Genomic DNA, 25,585 nt, shown 5'->3' with positions numbered 1-25,585 from the left:
CACCTCACCTTCTCCCTTTCCCCGTCTTCGGTGAGATGGAGGAGTTTCTGGTTCTGACTGTCGGTGGCCAGCAGCCTGCCAGTTCTCCAGACTCTCCTAGGCAGGACCTCAGCCTGGAGCCCGGCTGGCCCCTCCCTGGGTGCAGAAAACCAGCCCCCAGCAGGGCTCTCTGGCCCTCCGTTCCACGTGGGTGGGCAGTTTCCCTCTGAGGGGCAGGCCAGGCCCCTGCCCTGAGTCCCCGGAGACCGATATCATCTACAGTAAAAGCATACAAGTTTTCCTGGCTCCATCCCAGGCCCGGAGGGGCGGCCTTTTCTGCTGTCCCCTGCCTCCTGTCCCCCATCACAAGTCAGGGGAGGAGTGCTCTGTAAAGAAACTGGGTTTGGGTTTTTTTTTTTTTTTTTGCCTTCAGTTCAAAAATGAAGTAAGTGCTAGAATCTTTCTGTGTCTGGTGGGCTGGGAGGATGGCCGGGGTGGGGGAGGCAGCCAGCTCATTCATGTTTGTTTACTCAACAGTTAACTGTGGGCGCCAGCTAAGTACTAGCTCTGTTTTCCGTTCTGGGGCTCCAGGCATGAGCCCAGGAGAGGGTTAGGTTCAGGAGGCTTCCTGGAGGAAGGGACACCAAGCAGAGTCCTTTGGTAAGCTGGGTAGGCGTTTACCAGGCAGGGTCTGCAGGCAGATGGTGCTGGCTGGCTCCCGTTGTGGTTTCTTCCTGCTTGTAGTTGGTTGGGAAGACTGTGTTATGCCCACATCTGGCACAGGTACCCTTGGCACTGAGGCGGAGGGTGGTGCAGGCTGTGCCTGCAGGCATAGGTCGGGGTGTGGAGGGGCTCTAGGCTTCAGCTTTCCTCCTGGTCAGATTGCCGGGAAAGACTTGGGTGGTGCATATAGTCCAGGTGGAAGAGGGGCACATGATGTGTTTCTGGAGTGAGGGTGGTGGGTCTGGAGTGGCAAGCTTTTCCCTCCAGGATTCCATTAGAAAGACCTCTGGAGGGGCTGCTCTTCTTTCCTGCTAAACTACAAAAGAAGTGATAGGGAGGGGGCGAGATGGGGAAGGCGTTCATTCATTCACCCCTTTGCAGGCCCGGAGCAGAGGAGAGGGGACAGATTGGGGCTGTGTCCCCTCCCTCCTGGTGGCTGCCCCCATCCCAGCTCCTGCCCTGGTAGAGGAGTTTGGGGGCAGCTGGGGAAGGGGTGGGAACAAGGGTGAGGGAGGAAACTTCGCCCCTGCCCTGGCTGCAGTCTCACCCTGAAGCTGAGCTGGGAGGGGCGCTCAGATATTTGCATCTCTCCTAATATTTAAGTGATGGAGCCGGGCTCCTGCTAGCAGCTGCCCTGGAGCCAGCTATTGGGCTCCGGCCTCCCTCCCAAATTATTTGTTCTCTGATCCAAGTCCCGGCCCTTCCAGCTGTTCCCCTTTCACTCACAGGCACTTCCTCTGACACTGCTGGTTCTTGTTCTTCGTAACCGTCCCTGTCTTGAGCACCTATGACATGCCAGGCCCCAGGCTGGACACTCTGTATTTAAGGGCTCTTGGTCCTCTCAGAACCCAGCGAGATGGACAAGTCACGAAGGTCACACGTAGCCTGAGGCCACACTGGAAGGGAGACCCCGGTGCTCTGCACCCCGGTTCTCGCCTGGGCCACCTCACAGGCTGACTCTGCCTGGCCGGAATGGAAATCGCAGTCTGCCTAGTAGTGAGGGGCCAGAGCTTGGGGTCTGGCAGAGGCTGCCTGTGCCCGTATCCTGGCCTCATTGCTTTCTAGCTCGGTGACCATGTTAGTGACGCTGGAATCACAGGGCCCACCCTGCAGGTGTGCGTCCAAGGCTCAGCACGATACAGGTGCCATGCTGGTGTGGCATGTAGCGGGTGCTGTACTATTACCGAGAGTCTGGCTTTTAGGGGGCGGGGTGGGGTATGGAGATAGTGCAGTGTGGTGGTTTAGCATGCTGGCTCAGTCTGACTTCACCCTCACCCGTGCTGGGATGTTGGGCTGGTCATTAGCCTCTCTGTGCCTCGGTTTCCCATCTGTAAAATGGGGACGAGAGGGAAATAGCTCACCTCCTGGAGGTCTTGGGAGGTGAACAAGTCCTTCGGGTTGTGCCTGGTGTGTGATGAGCACCGGTAAACGCTGAGTTAAAGATTCAAGGCAACAAGCACTCCTTAGAGGCTCATAAGTCACGTGAGGCTCGGGCCTGGGCCCTCGATTTAGTAACAAGATCACAGACCGGGGAGGTTACATAGCATGCATTTACTTCTCTCAGTTTTGGAGGCTGGACATCCAAGGTCAAGACTCTGGCAGATTCACTGTCTGGCGGTGGCTTCCTGGTTCACAGACGGCATATTCTCACCGTGCCTATACAGGGCTAAAGGGGAGAGAGAGCTCTCTGGGGTCTCTTATAAGAGTGCTGATCCCATCACAAGGGCTCCACCCTCAAGACCTCATCACCCCCAAAGGCTCTCCCTCTAAGACCCCATCACCTTGAGGGATGGCATTCAACCTGTGAATTTGGGGGAACACATTCACTGTGCAGCAGGGCCCAACGTGGATGGATGAGCTTGGCTCCTGCTCACAGCATGGTGACGGTCTCTTGGGCGGAACATGATGACTATTCTGGGAGTCGAGAAGGGAGGCTGGCTGGGACCCTGGACGCCAGCACCGGGCCTTCCTCTGCCTGTTTCCTGGAGCAGATGAGTTGGTGTGCAGGCCCTGGGCAGCTTCGAACTTCTCTCTCTCTTTTTTAATCTGGACCATTTTTGAAGTCTTTATTGAATTTGTTACAATATTGCTTCTGTTTTATGGTTTTGTTATTTTTTGGCCAGGAGTTATGTGGGATCTTAGCCCCCCCGACCAGGGATTGAACCTGCATCTCCTGTACTGGAAGGCAAAGTCTTAACCACTGGACCGCCAGGGCGGTCCCTCTCAACCTTCTCTAAGGGGATGCTGCTCTGGGCCCTGGGCGGATCTGGGGGCCTTGTGACTGACGCCCCCTCGTCCCATGGGCCTCTGCCTTAGCAGTGCCCAGTGTGTCCTTTCGTTTGTGACCGGCTCAGGGGCTGAGTGGCGGCCTCTGAAGCTGGACAGAGCTCTTGGGTGCCTTCGGGGGACGGTGGGGCGGGTGGAGCCTCTGGCTGGGGCTGACTCCAGGAGGGTTGGATGCCTAGATTTCCTTCTTGTGGGATTCCCAGGAGGGGGATGGAGAGGAGGCTTGTGAGCCCATGGGAGGGCAGAGATCCTTGCTCACTTTCTCCCCAGACACTCTCGGGGTGCCAGGCCCACTCAGCCCTCCTGACAGGACCTCTAGGAAGCGGGGACCAGTAATCTTCTAACAAACTCTGGAAATGATTCTGATTGTCAGCTAGAGCTGAGAATGATCTGGAACCAGAACTTTAGAATCACAAAGGAATGTGGAGAACGAATGCAAGAATATATGGCGATGCAGGTACCTGATGCTGCAGAAGAAAGGCCCAAAGCTGTGTCTCTCCGTGAGCCTGCTTTACAGATATGCATGCAGTGAAAAGATTGGAAGGATGTTTGCCAGACTATTGATAGTGCTTGTCTTGGTCGTGGGTTGATAGGTATTTTTCCCTTTGTTTCTCTGTGCTTTGCAGATTTTCTTCATTGCACATACACTTTCTGTATTACTTTTAGAGTCAGGAAAAGAGCAATAGATATTATTTTTTAAGGTTCATTGTCAAAAAGAAAACTCACCCAATGCAACTTCCCACCCCAGTTTGAGAGACTCAAAGTGCCCATTCCTTTGGCTGCTGGTGGCCAAGCCAGGACCCCTGGGTCCCGCTTAGTCTTCCCAGCTGTGGATTGGGGTGCTGAGCGGAGTGAAGCCCAAGCGTGCAGGCCATGGGGCCAGTTCTGCAGGCAGCACCAGCAGCTGCATGTTCTGCAGGGGGCTGTGGCCGGAACCTCGGTCCTCGACCTCGGCCCAGGAGGGGAGGCGGCCTCGCCCGGCCCCTCCAGCTCTGCTAAGTGTTCGGAATCACTGAGCCTGTGGTTGCAGGAGTGATGAGAGAAACTTGGAGCTGGTGGCAGCCCCCAAGATGGCCCTCATGGGGTCACTGGGTGTCCCAGCTGGAAGAGATCAGCGTGCTGAGGCCAGAGGGGGCAGCTGCGTAGCTCAGGTGGTGTGTAGAGGTGGCTTGTGACAACTCCATGCATCGTCCGGCAGCCCCCAGCTCTGGGTCATTTGCACAGACCCCCGCCTCCACCCAAGACCCTCCTACACCCAGCAGTTCTGCTGAGGACAACTTGGCTGAAATTCTCCATTTTTAGTTAAGAAAGGAATTACTCCTGCCTGCAGCTCTGTTTCCTGGAGGCGCTTTCTCTCTGCCGCTCCGGACCTCCCCCAACTCAGGGCCTTTCAGGCTGGGTAGGTTGTGTCTCTGGTGATGGAGGGGACCTGGGAAGTTTCTTGGCGTGTGTATGAGAGGGCCCTCTCCTTCTCCCTGCCGCATGGTTCTCGCCGCTGGTGGCTGGAAGGGCCTGGCTTTCTGGGGGCTTCTTAGGGAGGGAATCAGGAAGGCACTGATTGGCAGCCTGGGCCCCGCATGGCCGGCAGGCAGGTCAGAGGTTATCGGGCTGAGCTGGTGGAGCTGGTGGTGTGGTGGTGCTGGGCGGTGGGGGCAGGGGTGGGTCTCCCAGAGCCCTCTCTGGCACGGAGGGTTTGGAGTTCACTGTGTATAGCTCTCATTTTTCCCTCTCCCGTGGGCCAGAAGCACACTTGAGAAGTTGTCTATTTTGAGGGTGCGGCTCTGTACAGTGGTGGGGGGTAGTTTATCTGTCCACCTGCAACTGTGGCTGAAGGCTTCCACACTGGCTGTTTTGGGAAGAAAGTGCAGGGGACAGGAGGACTCCTCACAGGGTCACATTTAAGGCTGGTCCCCTCCAAGGATGCCCAGGGTACAGTGCCCACCCTGCTCAGAAGACCGGTCCATTCAGTCCTTAGGGAGGTTTCCGCTAAATGTGTATCGGCCAGAAAACACTCAGAGGCTCAAAGAACAAATGCAAAGAGAAAAGAGTAAGCAGGTGCTTGCCTGCTAACCTGGGCTGGGCGGCTCCTGGAAGGAGCCACAGAAGAACAGAACGGGAGCTGTGTGGTCAGCTCAAGGAGGCGGGGTGCAAAGCCCAGGAAGGGGCTGGGAGTCAGAGGGAGCGTGCAGGTGTCCCGTGGCCACAGTAGAGACCGCGGGCTGGGCGCTGGTTCTGAGCCCAGAAAGTCCAAATTCATGGTGTGGGCGGGGCTGGTTCCTTCCGCTCAGCCTTTCCTCCAGATTCTGTGGGGTCCCGCCGGCCTTGGTGCCCTGGCTGGTAAAGTATCCCTCCAGTCTGCTCCCTGTCTCTCTGTCTCTGCTCTTAGGAGGGACCCTCACTCTCAGATTTTGCGTGCTCAATCATGTCCGATTCTTAGAGACCTTATGGACTGTAGCCCGCCAGGCTCCTCTGTCCATGGGATTCTCCAGGCAGAAATACTGGAGTGGGTTGCCATTTCCTCCTCCAGGGGATCTTCCTGACCCAGGGCTTGAACCCACATCTCTTGCGTCTCCTGTATTGGCAGGCAGATTCCACCCTAAATCCAGGGTGATCTCATCTCGAGGCTCTTAATTACATCTTCAAAGACCCTCCTTCCAAATAACGGCACGTACACAGCTTCTGGGAATTAGAACACCCACTGATCTTGCCCTTCCGCAGTGGCCGACCTTAGGGGCAGCAGAGTGTCTGGGTGTGGATCCAGAGACCAGGCTTAGATGGGCTTGATGGCATGACTTTGATCGAAGGCCTCCCTGGGTCTCAGCCTCCCTGTCTGTGTCCCCAGAGGGTGATGTCACCCCGTTCCTGATCCTCCGCCCGCTGATACAGCCCGGCCTGGAGGCTGTGCCCGGCTTGCTTTAGGTCTTCAGTGAAAGTGAGAAGTGTTAGTTGCTGTCGTGTCTGACTCTGTGTGACCCCATGGACTGTAGCCCACCAGGCTCCTCTGTCCATGGATTTTCCAGGCAAGAATACTGGAGTGAGTTGCCATTTCCTCCTGCAGGGGATCTTCCCGACCCAGAGATCGAATCTGGGTCTCCCAGCACTGCACGCAGATTCTTTACCACTGAGCCACACGGGTCCTCTCCAGGTTCCAGGCTGTTGTGTGGCCTTAGCCAGGAGCTTGCCGTCTCTGGTGAGTGCCCAGGAAGGCCTTCAGAGAGGCGTCCTGGAGGCGGCCTCGCTTGGCCCCACCAGGGCTCTTTGGAACAGCTCGGTGTCTCCTGGGAGCCCCTTCCAGAATCTTCTCGGGGTCCAGCTGTGGCCTGTGTCACTCTACAAACCCACTTCCTCCTTCTGGTTTTCTGGATTCCTACTTCTCTGCCAACCACCTGCCCCCCCGCCCTCCCAACAAGCTCACCCCATCCTTGAATATAGAGACCAGGTCCCCCTGAACCCGCGAGTCGGCCTCGGAGCCTGTAGGGCTTTGCGGTCACTGAGACACCAAGCTTCCCCAGCCCAGCTTGGCCAGTTTGGGGTCATGCACTGTGACCCACTCCATTCCTCAGGAGGCCTGGGGGAGCAGCTGGACTCCTGGGTGCTGCCCTGAGCGGGGCCTGAACTCTGCTCCTTGGGTCACTGTCCCCTGTAATTAGACCAGAGCTCATGTGGGCCTGGGCAGCAGCCGCCTGCCGCCCCCAGGCCACAGCCCAGAGACGCGTAGAGCTCTATCTGTCCCTCTGGTGTGATTAATGAAGGCTCCACCTGGGCCCAGCAGCCCCTGGTATTAGGCTTTTTTTTTTTTTTTTTTGCATTTTTTAAGTGTCTGTACCAGTTCCTGCTGTAGTCAGCGAGGTGATTCCTCTGCCCGGTGGTTGGGGAACGACCAACCCCCTCTGGGCTGAGAACAGAGAAGGGAACCAGAGCTTCTCCAGGAGGGGCTGTGCCCCCCGACCACCGGCCTGACAGCCCGGTGCCATGGAGCCGAGACTGACTGGGGGTCTCCGGGTCCTGCTCTGCCCTCTGCCCGGTCATGGGGAAGAATCTGCATGGTCACAGACGGCTGTGAGCTGGCCGGCTTGTCCATAGACTCTTTGTAGACGGGATGACTCTTGCTCTGTGGTCGGGGGTGGGGCGGGGGGAGCAGGCAGGGAACAGCCCTCCTTGGGACTCTCTGGTCGGCGGAGGGGCTGTGCTCCAACCTGGAAGCAGCTCCTCAGTTCTGGTGCAGGACAGGACCCCCTGGGGCATCTGGGGCAGCAGGGGAGGGGTGTGTGGATTAAGGGGGAGGGGTGTGTGCATTAAAGGGCCCTGTAGCCTTTGAACCCTTGGAGCTGCAGCCCATGGCTTCAGGTTTTCAAGTCTCCTCTCGGGGCTGCCTCCTGACCTTCTCAGCTGCCATTTATCAGGGAACCTTTGACCCACAGAGGCCAGGAAGGTCCTCTGTCCCCTCTGGTCCCTGCAGGTAGGGCCGCACCTAGGCCCTCTTCCTCGCCTTTCAGGAAGCCTGGGTTCACTGCCCCCCTCCCACGTCCCCACCCGGGTCAGGATATTCTTTGCCGTCTGCCCGCGTCTCTGCGCTTGCAGCTTCGGCCCCGTTCTGTCTGTCCTCGCTCTGCAGAGTAGAGCTCACAGCTGGCCTAAGCAGGAGGACGGATGGGTCCCAACGCACTCGTGCTCCCGTAACTTTTAATTTTACCATGGAAAGAAGGAAGTGCAGTGTCTGAGGGTGATTGTTAGAGTCGGCCTGGAATGACCCCGGTGTCGCCAGAGCCGGGGGAACCGGGAGATGGCCGGAGCGGGAAGAGGCCCCAAGTTAAGAAGTGGCTTCCTCGTAACATTAGTTGTGGTTTTGCTCTGTAGGGAGGAATTTCTTGAAGCAGAAGTTGCTACGTGGCTGTCCCACGATGCCTACCAGGGTCTCTTCTGTCAGGCGGCTCCTTGACCCTGAGAGCCGTCACCCAGGACCCTTCTCTGTTGGCAGGGGGTGCAGGAGGGGAACATGGGTTCTTGAACCCACCTTAGCTGGTTGAACTCGTTGCCCCGATGGGAACACTGTTGGGAGTGAACAGGGTGCCCTGACTGAGGACAGTGAAGCAACAGGTGTGAGTGGGGACGTCCTGGGGGGCTGGACGTCCCAGGTGGCCCTGCCCCAGGAAGATGGGGATGGGGAGGCTCAGAGTCTGGGTGGGGGTGGCAACCCAGGAATGGGTCACTGGACCAAGGCATCGGCAGCTGCAACGGGCTGGGATGAGCTGACGGCTGATGCAGGCCGAGAGGGGAGAGTGCCTTCCCGCCAGACTCTCCGATTCCAGGGTGCCCATGTGCCCTCCGAGAGCTGGTGAGGCCCCGCGGGATGTGGCTTCAGCATCATCAGAGACTGAAGAGGCTGAGTGGAGAGGCTGCGGCAGCCGAAAGGCCTGTTCTGGGTTCTCCTTCTGCGGCTGCCAAGAGCCCCGGACCAGGGAGCGCTTCAGGCGATAGAAGTGTGCTCTCTCCCGGGTCTAGAGGCTGAAAGTCAGGTGTGGGCGGCACTGGTTCCTTCTGGAGACTCTGAGGGCAGGTCTCATCCAGGCCCCTCTCCCAGCTCCAGCTATGAGAATCCTCGATGTCCTTGCCTCGTGGGTGCACCCTTCCATCTTCACACGGCTTCTCTGTCATCTTCTCCTTTTCTGTGTCTTATGAGGACACCTGTCTGGGTTCCGGGCCCGCCCTTGTCGAGGATGGTCTCACCTTGAGAGCCTACCCTGAGTCCATCTGTGTGCTAAGTGTGCATGCTAAGTCACTTCAGTCGTATCCGACTCTTTGCAACCCTGTGGACTGTAGCCCACCAGGCTCCTCTGTCCATGGGATTCTCCAGGCAAGATTACTAGGGTGGGTTGCCATGCCCTCCTCCAGGGGATCTTCCCAGGGATCAAACCCTCGTGTCCTATATCTCCTGTGTTGGCAGGTGGGTTCTTTACCACTGGTGCCACCTGGGAAGCCCAGTGACCCTTTTTCCACATCACTTTCACAGGTGCCCAGAGTTAGGACTCAGACATACCATCTTGGGGGCCACTGCAGGACTAATATCTTCTGCAGACAGCTTAAGATTTGGGTGCCCTTGTACAGGCATCCCGTTCTAGGTGGATTAGACTGTGTAGCTGGGCTGGGGAGGGCAGGTTCTGCCTGTGTCCTTGCTTGCCAACATGCTGGAGAGAGCTTTTTCCAGGGAGAAATTAATGTGATGAATTGGGGATTAAGAGAGGGTCTGGAATCTGAGGGCTGGCTATTGACCACAGCTGCCACTGGGCTTCCTGCCCATTGTGGGTGGGTTCTTGTTCATGTCCTGAGTTGAGGGGGCCAGGGTCACCTTTGCACTCTTTGTGGTACCTGGAGGCGTCATGGGCAGGAAGGGCTTTGTGGAGGGTGCCCCTGTGGTGAGTGGCAGCCTGGGGAGGGGGGAGGAGGGGCCTGCTCGTTTCTCTTGGCCCAACTAGGCAACCCAGCTGGCGGGCACAGCCGGCCTCCTTCGCACATCGCTGTTCCAGGGTGGGCGGTGGGCCAGGCCTCCCTGGGGGGGAGACTGTGAGGAGCAAGAACACACCCCAGAGTGCCCATGTCCTAACAGCCGAAGGAAAAGACAGTCCTCAAATTGTTGAGGGAGGATCTTCCAGGCGGTACAGTGGTTAAGACTTCGCCTTCCAGTACAGGGTGTGTGGGTTCAATCCCTGGTTGGGGAGCTAAGACCCTACATACCTCTAGGCCAAAATACCAAAACATAAGACAGAAACAATATTGTAACAGATTCAATACAGACTTTAAAAACGGTCCATGTTAAAAAAAAAAAAAATTAAGAGGAGTGGAGAGGTTGGGGGCTTTCCAGGTTTGACTAGTGATAAAAAACCCTCCTGCCGTTGCAGGAGACATGGGAGACACAAGTTTGACCCCTGGGTCAGGAAGATCCCCTAGAGGAGGGCATGGCAACCCCCTGCAGTATTCTTGCCTGGAGAATCCCATGGACAGAGGAACCTGGCGGGCTGCAGTTCATGGGGTCACAAAGAGTCAGACATGACTTAGCACGCACACAGTGAGAAGTAGACCTCACGCTTTCTGCCTGGGTTTCGAGAGCGCATGGGGAACCCACAGGTCTCAGGGGCACTGGACTCGCCCCGCATGGCCCCTCAGGGCTCAGTGGAAGTGGCTCAGCTGGGTCTTCCAGCCCAGAGGGCGCAGGCCGCCAGTGTGGAGCAGTTGTAGGGTGCGGAGGCGCAGGCCTGTGTCTGGTCAGGGGGCAGGGGCTGTGTGCTGCCCTCAGCCGCGTGTGCGGCTCAGCCCAGGGAGACAGTGTCCTCAGCCACCACGCCGCCCCCCGGGACCCTGAGCCGGAGTGGGAGGCGGGGTGGGGCTGGCGCCAGACGAGGTTCTTGGGCCGCGTCTGGACTCACAGCCTGGCCAGGCCTGCTTGGGGAGGGCGGGGAAGAGCCTCAGGGGAGGATCCAGAGCTGTGGGTGCCAGTGCTGGGCCTGTCTCTTCCTTTATTTGGACTTTGTCTTTGGCTGGGTCGTTGTTAAACAAATGTGTTTCTTGGTGGGAAATCCAGGGCCACCCGTTGCTGTTTACCGATGTCCTTGTCCTGGGCCCTGCTGGGCCACAGCGTCTATTATAAGCGCTTCCTTTTGGACTGTTTTGCTTCCGAAGGACACCCCCTCCCATTGAGGCTCCAGTGGGGGTGCTGGGGGACCCCAGAGTGCTTACCCGTCAGTTACTGCCCCGAGGCTGTTTCCTGCGGAAGAGTGCTAACCCCTTCCTGCCTTCCTGGTGTTGCGCTAGGTGGGCACCAGGGGCAGATCCTGGCCATGGGTGTGATGGGCTCAGGGGAAGGAAGGCTCGTGCAGCCTTGTCCACCCCCGAGGTGCACAGACAGATGGTAATTATACCAACAACAGCTGTGATTGCTGCCTGGGCATCGCCGTGTCCGTCTGCCGCTGACACAGCACATGGAGAAGTGGCGGCCCAGAGGTGACGGTGGTCATGCCACCCTGTTCGAGCCTCTGCATTTGGTCCCGAGGCAGGAGTCCACTGTGCGTCCAGGCTGCAAGGCCCCCACACCCGGCCAGCTCTCAACTCATTCGAGGCACGGAGGGCCATTGTCCTGCCCTGTCGTCTGCCTGGAACCATCCCCCTGGCCCCACCCAGTCCCCCTTACCCCCTGTGAATTCGTTCGTTCGCTGGGACCACGTCTTGCTTTTGTGGTCTTGGGTTCCTTTCCTTTGCAGGCATGTTATTTCAGGGACTGGTCCGTTGGTCTGTTGATTCTTCTTCCATCTTCTCTGCTGCCCTGGGGGGAGCTTGTCCACCCAGCTGCAGCGCCAGCTCCTGGTCTCCATGGGAGACTGGACCCAGGGCGGCTGAGTCCATCCCAGGGGTCACACATGCCCCAGACTCGCTCTGATGGGTTTTTCTGTGCTCTTTCTCTGTATCCTTAGGCCAGGGAGCGGGGAGATGCCCTCCACCTGGCACGCTGGGTTCCCTGGGTGTCTGATCCTGGCTCCCACGTGGCCACTGTTCCTCAGGACAGAACTTGCTTTGCTGTCGCCTGGAAGAGACTCACATTGACCCGGGCTGCTGCTTCTGGATCCTGAGCCTGGGATCAGAACCCCCCTGAGCTGTGGCAGTGGCCACAATACTCCTCCCACGGGAGCTGATTGGTTTTGACCTGTTCTTTGCATGATGTTTGTCCCAGCCTGGAGCAGGGCTGTAGGGCTCACCCCATGTGCCCTCCCCAGACTGAGGTGTGCTCCAGGAAGTGCTCCGGAGCGAGGAGAGGTTTGCTCACAGCTGCGCCCTCACAATGGCCTCTTGTCTGCATCGCATTCCTCCTTAAACAGGCCCAGATCCAGGCTGCTGTCGCCCCGACCCCCACGGCACGATGCCGATGCTGGGAGGTTTGCATTTGGCCAGGCGGCTGGGCCTGTGCGGCAGGCAGCCGAGACTGTAGGTGTTTGATGAACCAGGAGAGGCTGAGCCTGAGGCGCGGTGATCCACCCCCTCCCCCTCTTCTTAGCAGGGTTTGTTTTTTAAGAACAGTGTTGATGGTTTTATCCCCTGAAAATATGAAGTGACCCGCATTAGCGTAGGCACCTTGGGAAAAGGCAGGAAAGTGTAATGAATTAAACAGCCACCTTAATTCCATCCAGAGATGGCTGTTTTCCTCCAGTGTGCAGGCGCATGTGTGTGTGTGCATGCGCACATGTGTGAGAGAGACGACGTCAGGCCCGTGCACGCATCTTGGGTTGTTCTGCTATTTTTACTTAGTATTCTCAGCATTTCTCATCTTCAGAACCATGATTTTGATGACTTTGCAGGACTCTGGCATATGGGTTCAGAAAATCTCCGTAAACTCGAATTGTTTCCAGCATTTGCTGTTTTAATGCTGATGCAAATGTCTCATACATAAATCTTTCTGTAGATCTGATCATTTCCTGGGGGGTGAATTCCCAGCAGTGGGTCAAAGGTCTTCAGGCTCTTGTGCTCGTGGGGGAGGGTGGGTGGGGGCCAAGGACAGCTTTTGGGAGCAAGGAAGGTTCAATCCTGGTTTTGGGGGCGGGGGTCTTGCATTCACGAGAGGAAGGAAGGGGTGTACTCACTTGGGAATGGTGTGAGCAGGGGTGGGCCCCCGTGCCCTGTGGGCGATGGCAGTCCTTTCCACTCCCAGTGGCAGTGTGGGGACCCTCCCAGTTCAGCCCGGCCCCATATTTGCCAGTTGCCCTGCAATAATGCGTTCATCCTGTCCAGCCGGGCACCTCTAGCCTGCCTAATGAGGGCATTAACATCCGGCAGGCAAGAGAGGAAGCAGCTTCATGCCCCTCCCCACTGGCCTGGTCCATTGAAAGGCCACTTTCTGCCCATCAGTCCCTCAGAGAGCCAGTCATCAGATGTGGTCACCTAGGGGCGTCCATTCTGCAAAATGACCAGCTCCTGAACAGCTCTTGTTGGCTTCCACGGCCACACGTGGGCACCCTGGGCTGCCTGCCTCTCCGCCGGGAGCAGGGAGAAGAGTAAAGTGAAAAAAATACCTGCTGCCATGGCGGGTTATACCCATTCTCCAAGGAGGAGATGGAGGGTGTTAGCAGGGAGAGTTGGACCCTGGGAAGGGAGAGGTGGTGTTGCGTCTGTGGGCAACGACTGGAGCGTGTTTCTAGGACGCCCGTGGGGGACGGAATACCAGAGGACCCTGTCCTGCCAGCTTCGTGACAAGCCGCCTCCTAATTTTTCCCAGCTGGGTGTTCATCATGTCACGACATCCTCTGTGTAGAGACAGCTGCTCCCGGGGTGTCCCTTGCAGAGCCTGCCTTAAAAAAAGATGATCTTTGGTTTCATCACCGAATATTTCGGGGCAGATCTCGAGCGATGTTATTCTGTGATGACTTCTCCCGCCGGCCGGGGTTTTGTGTGATTCTGGGAAAGGAAAAAGGAGGCTGCTCTTCCTCCCCGGGGCCCCTGATGCAGCAGTTTTCTGGAGGTTGGCCACACTTCCATCGGTCCATCTGTTGGACGTTTGTTGAGTGTGGTTGGGGCTGGATTGGGGCTGGGTGCAGAGTAGGGGTGACAGCACCCGCAGGAAGGACCCCTGACAAACTTGTAGCCCAGAGGTTTCACCCGTCTCATGGTCCCTGTGTTAACTTCCTGTGATTGCTGTAGCAAATGACAGCAAACGTGTGGCTTACACAGAAATTGACTCTCATGGTTCTGGAGACCGGAAGTTCGAAATCAAGGTGTCAGCAGGGCCAGCTTTAGGGAAGAATCCTCCCTGGCCTCTTCCAGCTTCTGGTGGCTCAGGCATTGTTGGCTTTTGACTGTGCCACTTTAGTCTCTGCCTCTGTGATCACATTACCTTCTCCTCTGTATGTCTCAGCCCTCCCTCTTCTTTCTCTGATAAAGACACTTGAAGGACTTAGTATGTGTGCATGCTAAGTCGCTCAGTTGTGTCCGACTCTCTGTGACCCCATGGACTGTAGCCCACCAGGCTCCTCTGTCCATGGAATTTCCCAGGCAAAAATGCTGGAGTGGGTTGCCATTTCCCCCTACAGGGGAATCTTCCTGACCCAGGGATTGAACTCCTGAAGCTCCTGCATTGCAGGCGAATTCTTTACCACTGATGCATCCAGGAATTATGCAACTTGCCCATCCTAAATCCAGGACAATCTCATCTTGAGTCCTTACCTTAGTGACATCTGCAAAGACTTTTTCTTTTCAAAGGAGGTCACATTCTCAGTTCTAGGGGTTGGGACTGGGACATAATCTTTTGAGGGGGGGCACTGTTCAAAGTGCAACTTCTCAGGGTGAGATGGGGCTTGAAGTCCTGGTGCCTGCCTTCCCTGGGCCCACAGTTACAAACCTGTGATCCAGTCTGGCCTCTGAATTGTGAAGAGAACGCACTCAAGGCTCAGGAAGGGACAGAGAGCTGGCTCATGTAACAGAGGAGAGGACCCCAACTCTCTCTCCAGTCCTAGCGGACTGAGGTGACCAGGATGGCATGGAAGAGAGTGCTGTGAGCTGCACGGGGCCTGGGCAGACTCTGGGAGGAAGCACGAGTGAGCCTGGCTTTGGGGTGACTTGGAATCCTCGGAGGAGGGGGAGGAGGAGTGCTCATTTGTGGGGATGGTGTAAGCCATCAAGGACACGACATCAGCCCTGGAGGTTTGCTGAGCAGCGACTGTCCTGATGGTGGAAACAGCCCCTGTCTTCTCAGAGAGAACTAGACTAACCAGGGTGGCTGGCGGTGCCGGGCAGTGAATGTCTGGATGGATAATATAGCCGAATGCTCAGCGTGCAGATGGCATGGGGCCAGGGAGTGGCATGAGTGAGGCAGAAACACCAAAGCCAGGAAGAGCAGCCGAGAAAGGAGAGGATGGTGGAGGGGCTAGGCATGTGCTTTTGGTGGAGATTTTGTGTTCTGGGGAGCAGTGATCTGTGCACATGCTGGTCTGGTTCCAACTCATTGCCAAAGCGGGACTGTGGATGGTTGAGTCTGAGAGGTTTTTGCTTTGGTGCAGGGTCTTAATTTTTGTGAGTCACAGTTGGAGGGGGTTTCAGATGGGTTCCGCAGGGAGGGGGCTCTTTCAAACAAGGGCACAGGCCTCGCCGGGACTCCCAGATCGTCTCATTCCTATGGGCAAACCTGGCAAAGAGCCCTCACCCCGCCTAGTTCCTGTTCTTCCCAACTCAGCCCCAAGGAGTTAACACCAAGGACTCCTGGACATGCATGTGCTGAGGTGGGTGGGGCGTGGATCCCTCCTCCAGGGAGCTCACAGACAGACAGGAGCCACTTTCGAGGAGAATTTGGACAGTGTTCTTGGGGCGGAGGTAGACCAGATGTCTTGGGAGGCCCTGGGAACCACTAGAGATCACAGTTCCGGGCACTCAGCCCTGGACTTTCTGGCCAGTTTAGCAGCTACTTGACCTCTCTCTCCGGCACCTCAGGCTTCTTTGGATGCGCGCTTTGCACCCGGCGGTATCTTGCTGGACAGCCTCCGGTGAGAGGCGGAACTGTGCCAGGTTGGGGTCCCTGCACCGGCTTTCCCTGCTGCCCTTGGCCATGAAATTGATCAATCCGGAAGTTAAGTCAAGTCACGGTGGGGCCCATTGACTGATTTCAGCCTGTGGATGTGATTTTGTTCAGCTGCACAGCGTTTTTAAGGAGGTTGTTTGGCTTCGTTTGTGCCAGCATTTAAAAATCAAGAGATTACATGTTAAAAAAAAAAAAAAGAAATCCAGATTTCTCCCTGAATCTGGGCAGTTCCCTCTGCAGTCGTCCTACAGGGCCTCAGGGAGGGTTGAGCTTCGCAAGGCAGGATTTTGTGTCCTCTGTCCACCGAGAAGGAGGTGTGTCCAGGGCTTAGAGAGGGTACCTGGAGGGGTGCCGCGTTTGGGGGAACTGGTAGTGGCCACGGTCGGGTGTCAGAGTCTGGGGTCCCCTTGGCTTCCTCTTACACCCAGCACTTCAGAGCACATACTTCTCTGGCCACCCACCCACTCAGCCGCCCGTCACGCCCTGGTCTTCTGAAAGAGGTTCTGTCTCTAGAGAGGAGATGAGGGCTCTTTGGGAATTTGGAGGAAGGAGGACTGGCAGGAGGGGCTGCTCAGAATGGCCCTGAGAGTTAGGGGGGGAAATGGGGGGGTAGTCCCTGTAATCCTGGGCTCCTGGGGCTGCGAGGTGGGGAGGTGGTGGGAGAGACCCTGTGGGTCGCTGAGGGCCCAGGCCGGAAGGAGCTGGTGAGTGTTCCTGCCACGTGGACCCATTCCTGCTCCAGTCTTTATAACCAGGAGCAGCTGGTTCTCGTTTGCAACGAGCCTGCGGGGACCGTGGGGCTGGCAGCTTCTCGGGCACCGTCCCCAGCACCTTGGAGGGAGCGGATGAACCCTGGTGGAGATGGCGGGGGGCCAGGCGGAAGCGCCGGGCTGTGTGTTGGGGGTGGGAGTTAGGTGGTCAGCATCCTGCATGGGCCTGGGTCTGGCCGGGGCAAGTAGTACAGGATGGAGGCAGATGCCGCCGGGGCCGAGGACTGAGAAATTCACAGTGGGCTTCGCCAGGATCTCTATTACTCCACCAAGTGGACAACCAAGTGGTTAGAACCCTGGGCCTGGGAGGTAGATGCGTCTTCTGACTCTGCCACTCACTCCACGCTGCCAGGCGTGTTACTTAAGCACCCAGGCCTCAGTTTTCCCATCCATATCAGGGGATTGTAGCATTATTTACACCATGGGGTTAGGGTAGGGAGCAAATGTGGTTGTGCATGGTAAACTCAGTGCCTTGCCTGTTGTTAAAAGTCCCAGTGTTGGCTGTTCTGCTGACACGGATATGAGGGTGTCATTCCCATCGAGATTCTTACGGGCTCTTGTTTTTAGGGGCATCTCTCATCTGGTGGGCTTCCTTGGTGGCTCAGATGGTGAAGAATTTGCGTGCAATGCAGGAGACCTGTGTTCAATCCGGGGGTTGGGAAGATCCCCTGGAGTAGGAAATGGCAACCCACTCCAGTATCCTTGCCTGGAGAATTCCATGGACAAAGAAATCTGGTGGGCTGTGGTACATGGGGTCACAAAGAGTTAGACATGACTAGGCAAGCAACACTTTCACTCTCCCATCTGTTGGTGGTGGTGGTGTTTGCTGATGCTATCTGTGTTGGGTGGAGGTGATGAAGGGTAATGATGGTCATGACAGGAAAGAAATCAAAATGCTGTCTTGAGCTGGAGCATCCTTATAGAGAATGTAGCTGGCAGGGCCCCTGCCACGTCAGGACAGAGGAGTCCCCCAGGCTTCAGTGTTTTCTATCTCTCCCAGAACATGTGGCTGCTCATGCCTCAGCCCCTAGTAGAATGGAACTGTCCCAGGCACAAGAGTCTTCCCTCTTGCATCCTTGTCCCATCTTGTGCCGTGAAACGGATCCCTCGCTGCAGCCTCCCCGCTGGCTGTCTTCCGATGTTCACCACTAGCAGGATGCTTCCAGGCGTTCCCCAGCCGTCTGCTTATCACCTTCTCCTCGCTTTGTCTTCCAGCCTTGAAAAGATCTTTTGAGGTCGAGGAGGTCGAGACGCCCAACTCCACCCCACCCCGGAGGGTCCAGACGCCCCTGCTCCGGTCCTCTGTGGCCAGCTCCACACAGAAATTCCAGGACCTGGGTGTGAAGAACTCAGAGCCTGCAGCCCGCCATGTAGACTCCCTGAGCCAGCGATCCCCCAAGGCTGCCCTGCGGAGGGTCGAGCTCTCCGGGCCCAAGGCTGAGCCTGTGTCCCGGCGCACCGAGATCTCCATCGACATCTCGTCCAAGCAGGTAGAGAACGCCGGCACCGCTGGGCCATCCCGGTTCGGGCTCAAGCGGGCTGAGGCGCTGGGCCACAAGACGCCAGAGCCCGCCCCCAGGAGGACGGAGATCACCATAGTCAAGCCCCAGGAGTCAACCCACCGGAGGATGGAGACCCCCGCCTCTAAGATGCCCGAGGTGCCCGCTGCCCCCGCCGCTGACGCAGCCCCCAAGAGGGTCGAGATCCAGGTGCCCAAGCCAGCTGAGGGGCCCGCCTCCCCCATCCCACCCCAGACCCTGGAGAATTCAGAACTCGCCCCGATGTCTCAGCTGCAGAGCAGGCTGGAGCCCAAGCCCCAGCCCCCCGCGGCCGAGATCCCACCCAAGAGCCACGAGGGTGAGTAGCAAGGCGCCAGTCACCTGTGCGGTGATGACTTGGGAAGTGGGGAGCTGTCTTTGCCCTAGAATCTTGGAGAAAGAGCTGAATATTGAGTTGGGGGGTAGTCTATACTGAAATCTCGGGCTGGGAATGGGGGGCTCTTTCTGTCCCACAGTGGACCACAATGCAGCAAATTGGATTTCAGTTAGACTCTGCAAAGAATATCTGGGTTGTGAGGGTCCCCCTTTAATTGGTCAACAGGGTCATGGTGTAACTGTGGCTGCGACCCCAGGATGTGGGGGCAGGACCTGGGGCAGGCTCGTGTTGGGGCGGGATGGCTGTGAGACAGGCTCTCACGGTCCTGGTGGTTGGTGGTCCCTGGGCCTTGGAGAGGCAGGCTTGGGCTCTAGAAGGGTGACAGGTGCCCTGCAGGGGCCTCCAGGGCAGAGGCTGTGGGAGGTGGGAGGGGGTGGTTCCTGCTCTGGAGGGTCTTCCTCCCAAAGGAGGAAGGGTTGTGCCCAGACATAAGGGGAGCATGACAGCCCCTCATCTCTGCAGGCTAGGATTTTCAGGGCTGCCAGGGGGGATCCCAGGCCAGGGAGCCCTGTGATTCCTGCCCAAGTCTCTCTTCAGGGCTCTTCTGCTGTCTGGGGGGCGATTGAGGGCATGACTCCCATCCTTGGAGGGTCTAGACCTAGACTTGTGCTCATGGGGAGCTCACAGGGGACATGATGCTGTCCCATGAAACATCATTGCTGCCCTCTGCCCCACAATGAGGGTCTTGGCCCCACAGGCTGTGTTAAGGTGCCGGCTGAGCTGAGCCTGGTGAAAGCTGGGTCCAGTTGTAATCTTGGGACTCGGAGCTCAGTAAATGTTCATTCAGTAAGTGTCCCTTGGATTGGACAGGCAGAACATTCTGGGTTTTTGATTAACCTTTTAAAAATTACTTTTAATGGTGGTAAAACACATATAATATTGACCATTGTAGCCGTTTTTAAGTGTACAGCTCTGTATGCGTATTAAATACATTGTGCTGTTGAGCAACTGTCGCCACCATCCATCTCCACAACTTTTTCATCTTCGCAGCTGAAACTCTGGCCCCTTTACCCGTTAACTTCCCCCAATCCCCAGCACCTGGCGCCCACCTTCCTACTCTCTGTCTCTATGAGTTTAACTACTCTGGGTCCTTCATGTAGGTGGAATCCTAAATTTTTGTCCTCTTGTGTCTGGTTTATTTCACTTTGCACATCTTCAGAGTTCATCCATGTTGCAGCAGGTATCAGAATTTCCTTCCCTTTTTAAGGCTGGATAATATTCAGTTGTATGCATAGACCACACTGCTTATCCATCCATTGGTTTTTCTTTTTTTTTTTTGTAGGTACTCTATACGTATTTATTGTTTTGAAAATTCCTTTGAAAGCCTATTTCTTATTTTTCCTTTTAAAATTTTTTTATTGAAGGATAATTGCTTTGCAGAATTTTGTTGTTTTCTATCGAACCTCAACATGAGTCAGCCATAGGTGTACATATATCCTCTCCCATTTGAACCTCCTTCCCAGCTCCCTTCCCATCCCACCCCTCTCGGTTGATACAGAGCCCCTGTTTGAGTTTCCTGAGCCACACAGCAAATTCCCGTTGGCTGTCTGTTTTACATGTGGTTATGTAAGTTTCCATGTTACTCTTTCCATACGGCTCACCCTCCCCTCCCCTCTCCCCATGCCCATTCTCTATGTCTGTTTCTCCATTGCTGCCCTGTAAATAAATTCTTCAGTACCATTTTTCTAGATTCCATATATGTGCATTAGAATATGATATTTATCTTTCTCTTTCTGACTCACTTCACTCTGTATAATAGGTTCTAGGTTCATCTACCTCATCAGAACTGACTCAAATGCGTTCCTTTTTATTGCTAAGTAATATTCCATTGTGTATATGTACCACAACTTCTTTATCCATTAGTCTGTTGATGGACATCTAGGTTGCTTCCATGTTCTAGCTATTTTAAATAGTGTTGCAATGAGCAATGGGATACAGTGTCTTTTTCAATTTTTATTTCCTCAGGAATATGTCTAGGAGTGAGTTTGCTGGGTCATATGGTGGTTGTATTCCTAGATTTTTAAGGAATCTCCATACCGTCTTCCATAGTGGTTGTATCAATTTACATTCCTACAAACAGTGCAAGAGTGTTCCCTTTTCTCCACACCCTCTCCAGCATTTATTGTTTGTAGACTTTTTGATAATGGCCATTCTGAGGTGATATCTTGGTGTGGTTTTGATTTGCATTTCTCTAATAATGAGCGATGTTGAGCATCTTTTCATGTGTTTGTTAGCCATCTGTTTGTCTTCTTTGGAGAAATGTCTGTTTAGGTCTTTTTCCCACTTTTTGATTGGGTTGTTTGTTTTTCTAGGATTGAGTTGTATGAGCTGCTTGTATGTATATTTTGGAAATTAATCCTTTGTCAGTTGTTTCATTTGCTATTATTTTCTCACTTTCTGAGGGTTGTCTTTTCACCTTGCTTATTTTCCTTTGCTGTGAAAAAGCTTTTAAGTTTAATCAGGTCCTACTTGTTTACTTTTGTTTTTATTTCCGTTACTCTAGGAGGTGAGTCATAGAGGATCTCTTTGATTTATGTCATCGAGTGTTCTGCCTATATTTTCCTCTAAGAGTTTTATAGTTTCTGGGCTTACCTTTAGGTCTTTAATCCATTTTGAGTTTATCTTTGTGTAGGATGTTAGGAAGTGTTCTAATTTCATTCTTTTACACGTAACTGTCCAGTTTTCCCAACACCATTTATTGAAGAAGCTATCTGTGCCCCATTGTATATTCTTGCCTCCTTTGTCAAAAATAAGGTACCCATGGGTGCAGGGGTTTATTTCTGGGCTTGTTCATTGATCTATATTTCTGTTTTTGTGCCAGTACTATACTGTCTTGATGACTGTAGCTTTGTAGTATAATCTGAAGTCAGGAAGATTGATTCCTCTAGTTCCATTCTTCTTTTTCAGGACTGCTTTGGCTATTCGGGGTCTTGTGTATTTCCATATGCGTTGTGAAATTGTTTGTTCTCGTTCTGGGGGAAATGCCGTTGGTTGTTTGATTATCCATCCACTGTTGATGGACACCTTGTGTCCTGCTGCTTGGCTGTTGTGGGTAAAGCTGCTGTGAACTTGGGTGTACAGATATCTCTAGTTCCTGCTCTAAGTTCTTACTTTAAAAAACAACCACAACAACAAAACCCACAATGTATTTATTTGGCTGCTCCAGGTCTTAGTTACAGCACGTGGGATCTAGTTCCTTGACCAGGGATCAAACTCAGGCCCCTGCACTGGGAGCGGGGAGTATTACTGGACCCCCAGGAAAGTCCCTGACTTTCCTTTTTAAATGAAAATTTTCCCGTGGTCGGTGGACTTGGGGGCTTGTGATAGGGTGAGGGTAGGGGTGTTGGTGGAGCAGCCGCCTTCTTCTCAAGGTGCACATTTGACCGAGCAGGTCGGGTGGGGCGAGGGCCTGACTCTGAATCTCCCGGATCGCCGGGCGACAGTCTGGCAGCAGGGACCAGAGGTCCCTTCCAGCCCTGTTGTGTGAGTCTGCGTCTCCCCAGACGTGACCCTGCAGAGCCACCCCACCCCCCAGGCGCTGTGTCAGGACACATGGCCTGTGTTTGGGGAGTGGCCGGGAGGCCGTTTCCTCCCGCTCTCTTGTTGGTCCAGGGCCTTTGCTGCCGGATGCAGCTCGCTCCTGGGGGTGAGGTATTCACACTCAGCTGAGTCAAACAGGATGTGACTGGGGAGACGGTCGTCAACCATCCAGCTGTTGATGAAACTTGGCCCTGGATACCCGAGAAGGTGGTCCCGCTCCGGGGGGCGGGGGGGACAGGCAGGGCGTGTCCGCTCAGGGTGGCATTGACCTGGGTCATCAGGGCAGGCAGGGTGGGGCCTCAGGCATGTCCAGGAAGGTCTTCCTCCAGCGGCAGACACTGCTGGGATTTAACCAGGAAAAGGGGGGGGTGGGGAGGAGCCTTCCTGGCTGAGGCCACAGTCCAGAGGTGCTGGGAGCCTAGTGTCGGGGCCGGGGCTGTGTGGTTTTTCAGGGGAAAGAATTTCAGTGTCTGAGCGGGGTCTCGGAGCCCCGGACCCGCAGCTCCTCTGTGCAGGTGGGCATCAGGATCTACGTGGAGAAGTCCATGGGCCAGGGTGGCTGTTCTCTGCCCTGGGGGGTCAGCGTATGTGCCAGTCGAGTGTGTACCTGAGTGTGAATTCACGTGTGTGCTGAGCCCGCTCCTCTGTGTCTTACAGGCTGGGTGGGGAGGCAGCTCTCTGAGACCTGTGCTCACAGGCTGAGAACTCTTAGATGCACTTGAAGCAGGTGGGGGTTGGACAGATGCTATGGAGGAAGGATGCTTGGGTTTGGAGGAGGTGAGGGCTTGGGTGAGTCTGTTTGGGAGAATGCTTTCCATTTAAAACAGCTTCAGAAGACACTGTGGGGTGAGCCTGGAAGTAACACAGGGTGAGACATGGACTGGGAGGAGGAAACAAGGCCTGCTGGGGGCTGGGGGATTCGACCTTCACCTGCTCAGCCTTGGACGTCCAGTCCTGAGGTCCTGGGCAAGTGCGGGTGAAGGTCAGGGCCCGATGGAGGGGTGTTCCCGGCGTTTATTGTCGGGGCGTCTGGGGGACCCTGGGTCTGAAATCCCCTACTCCTAGTCCTTGTTCTAGGCTTCATCGGTTTTTCCCATCCTTCCCCTCCTCTGGTTTCGGTCTGTCCAGCCTCTCTAGGCACCTTGGCTTCACTTCCTGTCTGTCTGCCCTGCAGACCTGGCACTCGCATCCCCTTCCACCCTGCTGTGGGTGGGAGGTGGGGGATTGGGTTGGGAGCCCCTGGAAACCCCCCAGCCTGCAGGCCCTGCTCTGACTGCCCTCTGTGATCACTACATGCTCCCCCCACCTCCGGGGCGGGGGAGCAGCTGGTGCTACAGGGGCAGAGGATCAGGAGATTGGGAGCTCTGTGCCCTCTGATCAGACTCAGCCCTCTGCCTTTACCTCCAGGAAGCCTTCCAGACTGTGACGTGGTTGCAGGGCAGGGTCTCCTGGGACTTCAGCTGAGTTGCTTTAGGGAAATTGACCTCCCTAAAGTACAGCGCTAATAAAATCTATGTCCACTCTGAGTCTTCATTTGCCTGGGGTGGCCTCAAGTGGATTCACCATCTTGTGTAGCTCACACCTCTCTGCTTCCCAGCTCTTCCTGCTCTGGTCCTTTCATGGTCTTCCATGCAGGGACTTTCAGGGACCCCATGGGACCTCCCCAGGACCAAGCAGATACTTTATGGGTCAGCCGAGAACCCACAGGTCTGGTCCACTCACTCTGGCGTGCTGGGTTCTTGGTTTCTGAGATGATGACCCCTGTCCGTGGACGTGGCATCTCCATTCTTGCTCTTCTCTTGGGCTCTGGGTGGGAGTGGCCTTGCCTCCTCTCCCAGGTCCCTGCTCTGTCCCCTTGCTCCTGCCTGGGTGGCTCTGGGTGGGGCTGGGCCCCATGTCTGCTTGGCGGGCTCCTGGCTCTGCCTTCCCCGGGAGCCACCCCCCCGGCTCCACCAGCCAAGTTTCCCCGAGGCTGCCTTATAAGGCGGGCACTGGCCGCTCACTCGTGGGTCTGGTTCTTTGCCGTCTCTGGATGCTCACTGGGGGCTGTGGGAGAGGCCGGGGTGACCGGACGGGGTGACCGGACAGAGTGACGAGTGGAGTGTCCCCAGACTGGCGCCCTGCTGAGTACTTGGGCATGTCCTGGCTCCAGTCCAAGGGCCTACTGGTTCCGAGCCACTGCTTCACGTCACCCCTACCCCCCACTTCCCAGCCTCAATTTCTTGATCTGTCAAGTGAGAGAGGAGTGGGCCCTGCTGGCCCGAGTAGAGGAGATGGGGGGTGGTCATGGTCTGAGCCAGGCGTGGCGACAGGGTCCCTTGTGATGTGGGCATGATCTTGGGGTGGGGCAGATGCAGCAAGAGTCTTGGTGGGGTCTCCCTCCGACTTAAAACCTCTGGAATATCCTTGGTCATGTGTAGAGCCTTGAGGAAGGTGACATCAGACCTCACCACGCCTCTGGTGGTGGGTATGGCTTTTTGGCAGACCAGGTGAGCCTGCCGCCTTCCAGGGGTACCTGGGTGCCTGTGCTGGGGACTGGGGCAGTGCAGGGGAGACCCTTTTCCCCCACGCGGGGAACCATGGGGCTACAAGCAGAGGGCCCAGGAGAAAGCAACCTGCCTCCCTTGCCGGCCTTCCCAGCTGTCTGCCCAGCCCAGCCCGGTGGTGAGGGGTAGGGGCAAGGGTGCATCCAGGGAATGCTGCCGAGCAGCTGCGGAATGCCTTAAATAGAGCCGGGCACAGCTGCGGGCGCGGGCTGGGCAGGGAGGCAGACACTGCAGGCGGGCCTGTGCTCTGCCTCCCTGCAGCTTGCAGGCTGCGGCCCTGACCACCCAGCCCGGCCCCGGGATGGAGCTGGGCGAGGCCTCCCGGGTGCCCGTCCTGGGAAGCCTAGCAGCTGCCAGGAGAGAGGCTAAGTCCCTAGCCGCGGCCTCTCAGGCCCAACAGCTGCTGGGAGCCAGTGTCTGCACAATGGGGCTGCTGTCCGGGGGACGCGCTCGCTCCAGACAGCCACGCTCTGTGGACAGAGAACGCATTCAGCGCCCCGCGGGCGGGGGCAGCTGGGACCCCTGCCTGGCGCCCCGCAGTGTGGGCGGCCCTGCCCCGACCCCAGGTTCTGACAGGGGGCCTGAAGGATGGTGTCACGTGGTTCCCAGTGGCCCGACGTGGTCAAGTGTGGACCCAGGGTTGCGGGTCCGAGAGCTGATGGGGGATGGGGGAGGGGACCCTTCTCTGGTCTAGGCATGACTTCCTTTCCATGTTTTATCCGATTTGGCTTTCCCTGCCCCGAGCCTTTCTGTGGGTGTCACAGGAGCCCCCCTGGGATACCAGGGGCCCCCAGACTACTGGTTGTTGTTAATGAGTAGAGGCAGCTCGTGCCCAGGGCTGAGCATCCAATTCTCTGAGCAGGGGGACCTCCCCTCCCTGTTCCCGGGCTGCCACTGGGCACACCCCCCTGAGAACCCCTGGTCTGTCCAGTGCAGTTCAGAGAAACCCGTGCTGGCCCCAGCAAGGAGTTGGGAAGCAGAAGTGGCCTCGGACATCACCTATTCTGTCTTCCTCCTTCCAAAACACAGAATGTTCGAGCAGGAAACCATCCTGGAGGCCTTGTCCACTTGTCCATGGGAGAAGTGGTCCTCTGGCCCCCTGTCCTGCCCTGGTCTGATGATGACCTGTGCTCCCTGAATCCTTGTCCTCGTTGCAGTGGGCCTCATTCCTCCTGCACAGTGTCGTTAGAACAAAAGTGCTAACATGTGAGGACCGCCAGTGCGGGCCCAGCCCCCGGGAGGTTTTGTTAAACAAGCTC

The 25,585-nt window shown here is 56.2% G+C and overlaps 1 protein-coding gene across 4 annotated transcripts in view; it reads left to right on the top strand.

Moving 5' to 3' along the window:
* Nucleotides 1-25,585, top strand: part of SEPTIN9 (septin 9) — a 176,737-nt gene that overhangs the window by 79,486 nt on the left and 71,666 nt on the right. For all 4 annotated transcript variants that reach the window (XM_070479900.1, XM_070479898.1, XM_070479899.1 and 1 more), the window contains one exon: nucleotides 17,521-18,162. In XM_070479900.1, the coding sequence (XP_070336001.1) occupies nucleotides 17,521-18,162 (642 nt within the window). The remainder of the gene's footprint in view (nucleotides 1-17,520; nucleotides 18,163-25,585) is intronic.

Source organism: Odocoileus virginianus, chromosome 17 (genome assembly GCF_023699985.2).
Source record: "Odocoileus virginianus isolate 20LAN1187 ecotype Illinois chromosome 17, Ovbor_1.2, whole genome shotgun sequence".
Lineage (NCBI taxonomy): Eukaryota > Metazoa > Chordata > Mammalia > Artiodactyla > Cervidae > Odocoileus > Odocoileus virginianus.
Note: the sequence above shows the minus strand (reverse complement) of the source record. Positions and strands in the feature narration are given on the sequence as shown.